Source organism: Neofelis nebulosa, chromosome 3 (genome assembly GCF_028018385.1).
Source record: "Neofelis nebulosa isolate mNeoNeb1 chromosome 3, mNeoNeb1.pri, whole genome shotgun sequence".
NCBI lineage: Eukaryota > Metazoa > Chordata > Mammalia > Carnivora > Felidae > Neofelis > Neofelis nebulosa.
The window spans coordinates 75,496,254-75,508,998 of record NC_080784.1 but is presented as its reverse complement, the minus strand read 5'-3'; the positions used below and the strand labels follow the sequence as shown (position 1 = coordinate 75,508,998).

At 36.5% G+C, this 12,745-nt stretch overlaps 1 protein-coding gene across 1 annotated transcript in view; it reads left to right on the top strand.

Annotated features, from left to right (window-relative positions):
- The window catches only part of MND1 (meiotic nuclear divisions 1), a 65,724-nt gene that overhangs the window by 39,698 nt on the left and 13,281 nt on the right, over positions 1-12,745 (top strand). The window contains exons 5-6 of the mRNA XM_058721124.1: positions 3,109-3,183; positions 6,225-6,339. Coding sequence (XP_058577107.1) covers positions 3,109-3,183; positions 6,225-6,339 — 190 coding nt within the window. The remainder of the gene's footprint in view (positions 1-3,108; positions 3,184-6,224; positions 6,340-12,745) is intronic.

Below are 12,745 nucleotides of genomic sequence, written 5' to 3'. Positions count from 1 at the left end.
CGTCCGACTTCAGCTCAGGTCACGATCTCGAGGTTCATGAGTTTGAGCCCCGCATCGGGCTCTGGGCTGCTGGCTCAGAGCCTGGAGCCTACTTCTGATTCTGTGTCTCCCTCTCTCTCTGCCCCTCCTCCGTTCATGCTGTGTCTCTCTGTCTCAAAAATAAATAAACGTTAAAAAAAAAAAAAAAGTAAATTTTAAAGTTGTAGATACTCTGACAAGACTTTTTAGATATGTTAGATATTAAAGTAAATGATACTGCTCTTTTTTTTTTTTTAAAGAGAAACAAAAGACATAGAATCTATTTTTCCCATAATATACTGTATGTGAGTCTTGATAAAGCAGTAGACTGATCTGGTTTCTCTTGCTGTTACCTCTTTTCTGCATTCTCTGTTCCTTGACATTCTTTCCCACCTATGGAAATCTCTATGTTCCTTCCCTAATGCTTTAACATTGTTTTATTTCTTAAAAGGAGCAAATCAGAATTCCGATGCAGACAGCTTGAATCAATCTTTCTGTTCCTCTTATGAATAGGCAGTTCCTCCAAGCAGTGAACTACCCCTTTAGAAAACATTGGCATTATGTTTCTCGACCCTCAGTATCTGTATAGGTGGTCTGGAATGCATTAAAGAGAGGCATTGTGTCAGATCCTCAAATCTAAAGATGAATTCCTCTTCTTACTAATTATAAGTAGTATCTGTTGTTGCTGTTGTTTGTTCTGAGTTGCTGGGTTTTAAAACATTTAATGAAAGTAGGAAATGGACTTGGTATAGTGTCTAGTTGGTTCTTGTTTTATTTATGGAAATGTATATAGAGTGCTCTTCAAAGGGATTTTATGGTGAATACCTTTCTGGAATGTAGAGTATCACTCATTTTTCTATTTTTGTAAATGTGGTCTTTTGTATTTCTTTTAGTGACAGAATTATTAAGATATTTTTGTTTCTAGTTCAGGTTACAATACTTAGCAGTAATTCATTTTTGCTGATGAACTAGATAATTCTCCCATATATAAATATCTCATGTATTTTAGTTGGGTTTGTTATTGTAACAAAACAGGTTTTTGTTCAGACCAGTAGTTCTCAAAAGTGTGGTGCCCCCAGACCGGAAGCGTCAGCATCACCCATCACCTGTGAGCACGTTAGAACTACGGATTATTAAGTTCTACTCCAGACCAACTATTCAGAAACTGCGTGGTGTAGCCCGGCAACCTGTGTTTTAACAAGCCCTTCAGGTGATTCTGATATATGCTCAAGTTTGTACCATTGGCTTAGATAGTATCTATACAGTGGCCAAAAATCCCTGCTCTTATTATTTGAAAGCCTGGGTTTGGTTTAATTCCAGGGTATGTGTTAAAAACTTTAGCAATATTGCTTCTGAGAGATGTGTAGGTGAAAAGCTGTTAGCAGGGACGCCTCACAGGAGTTGCTTTCATTGTTTCTGGTAGTTGAGATTTTGAGAACAAGGGCCAGGAGTCCTTCCCTATTGAGCTGAACCAAGTTGCTTCAGTACTTCGGATAATTAGCAGATGCTTCTCATTTGAGCATGTCATTTATGTTGTGCTTTCCCCCCTTACCAACGTACTTAAAATGACAAATCATGAAATCACATTTAAGACAGATATTATTTTCAGAGTTAAGGAATTCCTGAATTAGCTCTTTCAAATGCTTTTAAGTTATACATACTTACAAGCAGCCATACAATACCTGGAAGACACTTCATCAATGTAATTAAAATATATATCTACTAATTATTGGCTTATTTTTATATAATTATTAACTATTTGGATAACATCTTCTTACCTGGTTTTTTAAAAAACATTTTTAATGGAAATATGTTAGGCTAATAGGCATATGTATTTTTTCACTGGAAGATTCTCTACTCCTGAATTTAAATGTCACATGCCTTTATTATTTCAGGGGAGTCCTGCAGGGTGGAATATTAATTTTCAACATGGCACTATTTTATAAATGGGAACCCTTGTTTTAAAGAACTAGATCTTGGGGCGCCTGGGTGGCTCAGTCGGTTAAGCCTCCAACTTCGGCTCAGGTCATGATCTCACGGTTCGTGAGTTTGAGCCCCTCGTCGGGCTCTGTGCTGACAGCTCAGAGCCTGCAGCCTGTTTCAGATTCTGTGTCTCCCTCTCTCTCTCTCTCTCTGACCCTCCCCCGTTTATGCTCTGTCTCTCTCTGTCTCAAAAATAAATAAACGTTAAAAAAAAATTAAAAAAAAAAATAACTAGATCTTGTTAAATCTAGGACTTTAAAGCATATTTTGGCTCCTAAATCTACAGATTTTTTTTTTTTTTAAACCTTGGAAGATAATTACTCTCAGAAGAGGTATAGCTGGTTTGGTGGTGGTGTCTTCTTGGCAACACAGATGGATCTTGTTCGTGCTATGGATTAGAATCAGTGACAAGAGAGCCATTAAAGGAAAGCTGACAATGTTTCCTTTATGCATATTGAGAAATGGAAGATTTCCTAAAGCCAGGATAAAGCTACTAACTTTTGGAAGATACTGTTTGTGATTTTTAATCTATGACACATAAGTATTATTTACCCTGTACATATAACTAGGTCATAATACTACAAGTCTGTAAGAAATAGTCTAGAGTGTTTTATTTCACTTTAGGCAGAAATGAAATGAAATTTGAAGAAAGAAGTATATAAAACATTTTTTTGAATTTTCAAATTCTTTTAATTTAAATTTGTGTTAGCTAACATAGTATAGTTTTGGTTTCAGGAGTAGAATTTAGTGATTCATCACTTAAAATTCTGTTCTTAACTAAATAATATACCTCAAGTTACTTGGCATGGAGTTGGAGGACCTGATAAAGATTGCAGAAAAGACTGAAAGCATATTATTCATTTTTCTGATTGGATGAGAGGATATATTTTTCAGCGTTTTTGGTTTTTTGGTTTTTTTTTTCATTCTGCCCTAATGATTCATGGTAGTTTGCTTCAAATTAGAGAAGTTAGTTCCCAATGTAGTTTTTGACTTACTTGTTACACTGACTTGGGCTGAAAACAAATCTCATCTTGACTTCTTGACTTATAAATTTCATGTTAAGCAAGTTCATCATTGGAAGCCATTTTGTTTCTTTTAATTCTCCAGTTATCTGAGGGAAACCAAAAGCATGCAAATCTACAGAAAAGCATTGAGAAAGCTAAAGTTGGCCGACATGAAACGGTAAGTTTGTGTCTGTAGATTCCTTAATAATGTCAATTCTAAATAGAAAAGTAAGAACATAGAGTTATCTATGAGGAGTATGCCATTGCTATCAGAAGAGAGGTGAGTACAGCAAAGGACATGGACATTGGACCTGGTAGGATTTACTAATTTTAAGTATAGATTTATTTTTTATTATTATATTATATATGGCAGCATAACATAGAAGCATAAATTCTGGGGCCAGGTGGCCTGGTATGAAAGTCTCCTAAATTTTCTGTTGTCAGTTTTCCCAGCTATAAAATAGGGATCAAAATCTACCTCTTTGGGTTATCCTGTGGCTTAAACTAGCTTATATTTGCAAAGCATTTAGAAGAGGGCCTGGCACAAGGTAAGCCCTTTATAAATGCTTATGTAAAATTTTCAGAGTCACATTTTTAAGTCTTGGCATAGAACATATTGAAAACTATCAATATATTATCCTTGAGGCTTTGTAATATTTCTAAATTATTTAAATGAATACTGACACACTGTTTTATTTTAAAAAGTGTAATGTTCTCTAAAGTATTATGTTAGGGGTTTTTAAAAATCACTTTCTAGTTTCATCTTTATCTCAAGTATGGATTTATGACTTAAAAAACTATTAAAGATCAGCAGGCACCACTAAGCATTCCATCTAGGCCTCTGTTTGTATCACTTGATTGTGAAAGAGACTCAAAAACCTGTCACATTATGGGGCGCCTGGGTGCTCAGTCGGTTAGGTATCCGACTTCAGCTCAGGTCATGATCTCACAGTCTATGGGTTCAAGCCCCACGTCAGGCTTTGTGCTCACAGCTCGGAGCCTGGAGCCTGCTTTGGATTCTGTGTCTCCCTCTCTCTCTGCCCATCCTCGACTCGCACTCTCTCTGTCTCTCAAAAATAAACATTAAAAATTAAAAAAACCAAAACCCCGTCATGTTGTAGAAAAGAATATATCACAGGTTTACAGGGTCTTTTCACAATTATTTCACATACCTTCTTTTATGTGAATAGTCAGCAGTCACAGATAGGAATTGGAATTTGGTAATTTTTGAAAAATGTTCAAGGGAAGGTAAGTTCTGGCATAACCTGAAGCTGTTATATTTCTTTAATTGACAAAGCAATTACTATTTCTTTATTTGATCCTTTTTTTTCTTTAACATTGGCAATAAATTATAGAAGCACCTTCGATTAATGGTGACATACCCATGCCCAAAAGTTGTCTGCTGCATGTTACCCGGCCCACTGGATCTATTGCAGCTAGGAAAAAACCTAGTTGGTGCTTGCATCTATCAGAAGACTGTAGTAGTTTAGAAAGGCTCCTGAGAATGATGGACTCTTGTGTTAATCGTGAGAACACCAATCATGATTTTTTAGAAACACCTAGCCGCTGTTTACTAGGTATTATCCATGGTGATGCTGCTGCTGCTGACGATGATGATGATGAAGAGATAGCTAACATTTATAATCTGCTTACTGTGAGCCAGGCAAGTACTGTCCCAATGCATTTTATATTTATTGAATCCTGCCAACAGTGCAAGGATGTGGCCACTATTACTGTCTCCGTTTTTAATTTGAGTAACTAAAGACACAAAAAAGTGAAGTAATTTGACAAAAATCTCAGTGCTAGTAACAGTCTGAGATGGCTACTAGTTCAGGGTGTCTGGAGAACTATCATTGCCTTCACAGATTCTTCCCCATTTTGCTGCTTGTCTCATTTCTCATGGAGCGTGTATAATTTGGGTGTGGGTGGCAAAGAATAATTATCTTATGTCATAGTTTTTTTTTTTTAATGTTTGTTTATTTTGAGAGAGAGAGCAAGGGAAGGGCAGAGAGAGAGGGAGAGAGAGAGAATCCCAAGCAGGCTCCGTGCTGCCAGCACAGAGCCCAGTGTGGGGCTTGTACTCATGAGATCACGAGTTGAACTTGTGAGATCATGATCTGAGCTAAAACCAAGAGTCAGAAGCTTAACTGACTTTGACACCCAGGTGCCCGTATTGTAGTTATTTTTAAATCTCTTCTGAGTTGTACTAATACAGTATACACTGTAATCATTTTTGGCTATTTATATTTAAATTTAAAACATATGCAGTTAAATTCAGTTTTTCAGTAACAATAGCCATATATCATGTACTCACTAGGTACACGTGGCTAAGGTTTCCTGCATTGGAGAGCACAGATCTAGAACATTTCTGTCATTGTAGAGTTCTGTTGGGTTGTGCTGCGTCAGACCGTGATGCCCTGTATATGCATTCCCTGTACAAATGCTAGCAAAGGAGCTTTCTTCACTTTGGAATGAAAGAGAACAGTTAAAGGCAAAAGTCAAAAAATACAGGTACCAAAATATAAACTAGCAAGGGACCTTAAATAAGTCCCATCAGACAGCTTGAACTCTACTTGGTTTTGCTTCAGGCTTATCCTATCAGTCTGTACCATAACCTTTCGCACATATGAATTGAAAACTGTGACACTGTGACTTCTACCTGTTAGTGAGAACTCTGGCGGGAAATTTCAAGTGGTGTTTATCAGATCCTGTTGTATTAAAAGTTTATTCCGGTTTACCTTTAAAGGAAAGTGATAGGAGACCACAAGCAGTAATTCTGTTATTTCTGACCTCTTTAAATATTTTTCAAGGTTGATCATCCTTAAAGGTTGAAAAATTGTCTACCACACTTGTAATGATTATGTTGCTCTAAAATATTATTTCTATATATAGATCGAAGAGGCACTTTTTCCTAACATATGATGACCTAGTCATCTTTAAATTCATACATAATCAGTGACCTCTCATCTGTTTATGAGTGGTCCATTCTATATATTAATTCCCATCCAGTTAATCAAAATATATGATAGATGTTTGAGATTTCAGAGAAAAATGAGAATTGAGTTTGTCCTTATACTGTGAATACAGGTATGTGTATATATAATGTCCAAAGCCTAGTGCACATTAGTTATGAGAAATAAAATGTTTATAATATGTATAGCCTTATAACCTATGGCATTTTACTTGTCTTAATTGTACATAAAACTATTTTGAATGCAGGAAGAGCGAACTATGCTAGCAAAAGAGCTTTCTTCACTTCGAGACCAAAGGGAACAGCTAAAGGCAGAAGTAGAAAAATACAGAGAATGTGACCCACAAGTTGTGGAAGAAATACGTAAGTTTATATCATATCTTGAAGTTTTTTAACTTCACTCATGAAAGAGATTTTATACTTCCAGTTGCCTGGTAGCCATTCTCCATGTATAATGAGAAAATCAAGCCATTAGAAGTATTAATATTGCATTAATATTTCCATTAAAGAGTCTTAACATTAAAGCATTGAACAGTGACAACTTTGAAATTGTAAGCATTTTAAGGGTAATGAAGGTAGATAGGGTAGAAGGATAAAGATATAAACTATAAGCTTAGGACACTGAGGAGTCAGAGAAGGAGTTAAGTTGGCCCCAAGCACAATGACTTGAGAATGAAATCCACCATTATCTTCTAGGAAAGATATTACCAAAAATAGGAGTTTGCAAGTTACAGAAAATCAGTCTGTGCATTGACTTGCCTTTTGAATACACCAATGATGTTTTCCTTTACTTTAAAACCAATCTCCAAAGCTTTATTTTGAATAGTTTTTATATATTTATGTAAAGATAGAAATTTCAGTATTTGAGGAAATGAAATGAAAGAGTATATTATAAGGGCACTGCATGTAATTGCCTAGGAAAATATGTATAAGTTTCTTCACATTTTTCTGTCTTAGCCTGTCTTTTCATTTAGGGAACTTTACCAAGTGAAACTTTTAGACAAAACTAATAGTATGTGATTGAAGGCTTTGAGAGAAATTGAAAATATTTGGTACTTTAAAACTAGCTTGAGGGACACCTGGGTGGCTCAGTCTGTTGAGCATCTGACTCTTGATTTCGACTCAGGTCATGATTCCAGGGTCATGGGATCGAGCCCTGTGTTGGGCTCTATGCTGAGCATGGAGCTTGCTTAAGATTCTTTGTCTCACTTTCTCCCTCTCCCCATCTCCCCATCCCCTTCTTCTGTTCCTCTCCCCTACTCATACTCCCACTTTCTAAATAAATAATAAATAAATAAATAAAATTAGCTTGAGAGTAATTTGATTACAATTAAGCTCTCCTTGATGGTATTCCTTTCAACTAAAAAATATTTAAGCAGTTCAGTTAGTGTAATCTAAAGTTAAATTTAATTTTAGAGACAGATCCCTACTTTGCACAACTCCAGGAGGCATTAATCACATGTAGTCCACAGCCTAGATGGTGATATGTATTGGCCCTGATTCAGCCGATTCCCCAGGATGTTTTTCCCAGAGAAGTGGAGGTAGAAGAACCCACCTGCCCCCTCCAGCCAGTCATTTTCTGTAAATCAGGCATTTAGAGAGACTTATTAGCTCTTTAATGTTGCCCACAGATGAATTTCATTTATCATCATCCTGCAAAATAAAGTGTAACCAAATCTACAAAATTAATGACTTTTATCAGTTTCAAAGTTTTAACTAATATCAAATGACCCTGCTTGAACACGAGCACCTCAAAGCGGTGCTGTAGGTTACTATGAGGAAGTTAGGCCTGGTCATGATTTGTCTTTATTTATTTATTTTTTAATTTTTTTTTTTTAACGTTTATTTATTTTTGAGACAGAGAGAGACAGAGCATGAACGGGGGAGGGGCAGAGAGAGAGGGAGACACAGAATCGGAAGCAGGCTCCAGGCTCCGAGCCATCAGCCCAGAGCCTGACGCGGGGCTCGAACTCACGGACCACGAGATTGTGACCTGAGCTGAAGTCGGACGCTTAACCAACTGAGCCACCCAGGCGCCCCTCATGATTCGTCTTTAAAAGGAATTATATACTGCTTGTTAGGATGTCCAGTGTGTGTCTTGAGCAGCTTCTCATGAAAGAGAGCTTTGAGAACGGTTTTCTCACCCAGATTGAATGCCTCCAGGTGGTTTAGTTTTAGGATCAACATGTCTGTACCCTGTAGTAGGTCATCATGGGAATTCTGTTTTCACAGTTATCAAATCTGATCCTTCATTTATTACTCTTTCTTGGCTCTGCCTTCCTTCCTGATTTCAGTTTTGTGTAAATCTGGGACTTTTCCCTGAAAGTGCCAATTATTTGCTTACCCATTTCATTCTCTCTTCTGTCAGTGACCTACAACTCATAGCCATGCCCAGTCAAGGCTTCTGCTTTTCTACCTCATGGTCCCCGTTATATTGCCGTTGCTCTTTCCCTGGGCACGTGACCTGCCTGACATCACTTCTACTTATGACCTGTTTTTACAGTCCTTTTCCTAATTTTAATTACTTCTGTCTACTCCAGAATGACTGAAACTTATTTAGTCTTACAAAACTATACTGATGGTGATCCTGTGCCAGTGGATCATCATGCAGTTCAGGAAATCCACAAGGATAGAGAATTGTGCCAGATCGATTCATGAATCGGGAAAACTTTTAATTCAGGCATGTAATTTCAGCTGTTGCCATTCCTTGTACCTCTGGATCAAGCAGCAATTTTGGCAATTGCCTCCCTTCTTAGAAGGGTGATGAAATTTGATGGAAGAAGTTTCAAGGTATATAAAGGATGATGAATTTTCTGGAAAGTAGAATAGCATGGTTGAGGAGGAAGTTGTAACTAGTTTACGCTGGTTGCCTGAATTCTGTTCTCCATCTTAACCCAACTGTTAACACCAACTATTTGGTGATTTATTTCTCAACCTAAGGGAAAACATGCCAGTGTGAATGAGTATTAGGCAGGCTATGAGGTCTAAGTGAATGAGAAGAAAATGTTTTCTGGTTTACAGCGAGTTAAGAGACGTTTCCATTCTTCATCAACATCAGACCTAGATTATCTTTTCATATTTAATTATGTAGTCACCTAAGATGGATCCATATTTGGATGCTGTAGAATTTTGTAATGGTGAATTCATTACATGTGTATTAATTTTTGACATTTTTACATTGTACATTTCTGATCTTCATAGGGTTATGAGAGGATAAGGGTCCTTCCTGGCTTTGTATTATTTTTATTTTACTCCATTAAAAATATCTATCTTTATAAAATGCATTAATTATAGAAAATTATAACATATTTAATAGATAGCAGTTATGTAGGATAATCACATTATTCCATAAATCTATTTTAGATGTAAAGGTAAGATATCTTTTTAATATTTTTTAAGGTAAGATATTTTTTTCTATGGCAAGCTACCACACTATAATCAGAAGGGGGAAAAAAAACTATCAAAGCAAGAATTTTAGATTAACTTAAGTTCATACTTTTATAGAGAAATGCCCAATTCCTCTGCTTTTAAAATTCAGAACAGCTAACAAATAAAATTTTACTCAGATGTGGCACTTCCACTAGTAGGCAAGATAGAGTAGTAACAGACTGAATTTATCCTCCCACTTAAAAAACAACACAAACAAAATACATCAAATAAGTTTTTAAGATACTTGATATCAGACAATAAAGGACAATGCTTCTTAGAGAAAGGAAACAAATTAGGTCTTAAAATTGTGTCAGCTTATTTTATTGAGTTTCTGGGCTGTGGCACAAGGAAGGAGAACCTAGGCAGAGCCCTGTAGATGGAACTGAGAATCAAGGAGACTATTGTGGCTAGAGTTCACAGGACAGCCTACTAGAGAGGAGAAATTACACAGAAAGAGAACCCTGGGAATCTACAGAGGGTTCCCCTCAAGTATTTGGTGCATGCATATGAGGAAACTACCCAAAGCTGGGGAAAGAACAGTTTCAAAGAATTAGAAGGAACAGTGTCTAGCACTCACACAGGACCAAGAGTAGTGCCTATTCTCACCAAGCAGATTAGAAAAATTCATAAGTCATAGGGCACTGGGTAGAGCACTCAAGACCATCTTGCCTCACTAGCAAGGACTAATTAGCCCTAGACTGAGCTTTGTCCTCCACGCATCTGACAAATCATAACAACAAATCTTGAAAACATTAGACTATATTGCAAAGTGACTTAAATGCATCCCAGAACAAAGCTGAAGAATATTCATAGGAATACAAACCTGCTGAGCACCCAACAAAATAAAATTAGTGTCTAGCGTGTAATGAAAGATTACCAGGCATGCAAAGAAGTGGGAAACGTGACCCTTAATGAAAAGAATAATCCTTCAATCAAAACTGACCCAGAGCTGATGCAGATAGCAGAATTAGAAGACCATAACATTAAAAGCTATCACAAATGTATTGTATATGTTCCAAAAGTTAGGTAGAAATACGGCAGATATAGGGGCACCTGGGTGGCTCAGTTGGTTGGGCATCTAACTTTGGCTCAGGTCATGACCTCAAGGTTCGTGGGTTCCGGCCCCACATCAGGCTCTGTGCTGACAGCTCAGAGCCTGGAGCCTGCTTTGGATTCTGTATCTTCCTCTCTCTTTGCGCTTTACACGTTCATGCTCTGTCTCTCTCTCTCTCGAAAATAAACATTAGAAAAAAAAACAACATGGAAGATATAAAAACTCATGTCAGAGTCCTGGAGTTGAACACCATAATATTTGAAATGAGAAACTGGATTGGATTCATAGCAGATTAAACTTTTCAAAAGAAAGGATTTGTGTATTTGTTTGTTTGTTTTTTTAACATATAATTTATTGTCAAATAGGATTTGTGTACTTGAAGGCTAGCTGTAGAGAGTATCCAAAATGAAACTCAGGAAAAATAAATGTTTTTAATGCAAATAGCATCCCTAAAATGTAGGACAACTTCAAGTGACCTAATATATGTGTAATCGAAGTCCCAAAAGGAGTGTATGCTGGGGGCATAGGGTGGTGTGTGTATGTGTATGTGTCCAGCCCTGAAAAATACCTGAAGAAATAAATATCAGAAGAAGTAAAGGCTATTTTTTCTCAAATTTGATGTAAATTATAAACCCATAGATTCAAGAAATTTAAACATTTAAGTAGTAAATGGCAGTAATTCCTTATTACTAAATCTAGATAATTTTTTTAGATTTTAATCTCTATTCCCCCAGATGAGATTATTTCCTTTCCCCAGAAAGCTTACTGCTTTTAAAACGTGCTTTTTGCTAATGAGAGGTTTCATAGGATATTGACTATCATGTTATTGCATAAAAGATTATACTGGATTAAAGGATTATGAGTTTCACAAGTTGAGTTTAATAAGATTTGGTTCTTAATAGTGTGGCTACAGAACCCATATTACAACCATCAGGGTAATCTCAGTCATAGTTTATTTTGAAAGTTTTTCTGCTGATAATAACTAATTTTTATGTTCATAGAGACCTGGCAGTGTATTATCTTTTACTTATTTCTCAGTAATTCTTGCAGGAACAATTAAATTTCATCATGTTAGCTGATTATTGGTATCTACACTAATTATTAGCAAGTTTAGTTACAGATATCTAAGAAGTGAGAAGTGAAAGTAATAATGTATGAAACATGAAATTTAATTTTAGCTACTCTGACCATTACTGAAGTGAGAACAGATAAAATAAGTTGTAGTAAACATTGAATTCCTACAAAAATACTTAAAAGTAGATCTTAGAAGTACTTAAGAAATATTTTTGGAAATGCCAGGATGACAGTGAAAATGATGGAGTAAGGACCTCTGAAAATTTATCCTTCCAGGAAAGCTGGCAAAAATTGTCACAACTTTTCCAGAATTCTGGAAAAGAACCAAAGATTTGCCTATTCAAGAAAAATGGCTGAATATCAGCAAGAATAATAAGTTTTATGGTATTTTAACTTGCTCTATTCTTATCCCCTTCTCTATAGCTCAGCAATAATCTTGAAAACTAAGAGCCCTGCGTTCCTGGTATCAGAGGGATTAAGTTGGAGCTGGAGCTCTTTAAGACCTTCATTTTCCCAAGTTGTCACTATTTGACATCTTTGATGGTTCTCTGAAAGCACCAATAGGAAGAATTATCTTTATTTGATCTGGCTTGTAGTATGCCCAGTACTAACAGCCACTTCTTGGGGAGCAGTTGTCTAAAACAATTATAGACAAGAGTTTTAACCCCATAGCTGTTTGAGCTGATGAATACCAGTTAAGGCAAACAGTAGACTAATCAAAGAGCTTACAAGGAGAGGTTGAAAGACATGTTATAGGTGCCTTGAAAAGCACCAGATTTTTGGAAATCTGGAAGGCCATATGCATAGGGCTGTGCACATTCCCAGGAAAGTCCCACCTCTAGCAGACCTTGGCACTCAGGGCATATAGGAACTGAAAGCTAAGACAGGGTTGTAAATTGCCTAGCTGAATGTTCAAACCTGCCCCAACACACACAGAGAGCCACTCAGCAAAGACCTGGAGTTTTAGTCCAGGTGTTTAAGGAAATCTCTGTTCAATTATTAACTGCCTAGTAAGCGAACTAGACACTTCAGTGGCCTCACATAATAAAGAATACAGAGTTTACAGAATTTGTTCAGACAAATCGCTATACAAACAGTAACAACAAGTACCAAAACAACAACCCTGGGAAGGGAGGAAGTATCTTATTTCTAGAGTGGCCACATTACGTTTTTTAAAATGTCCCAATTTTCAACAACAAAAAAATTGCAAGA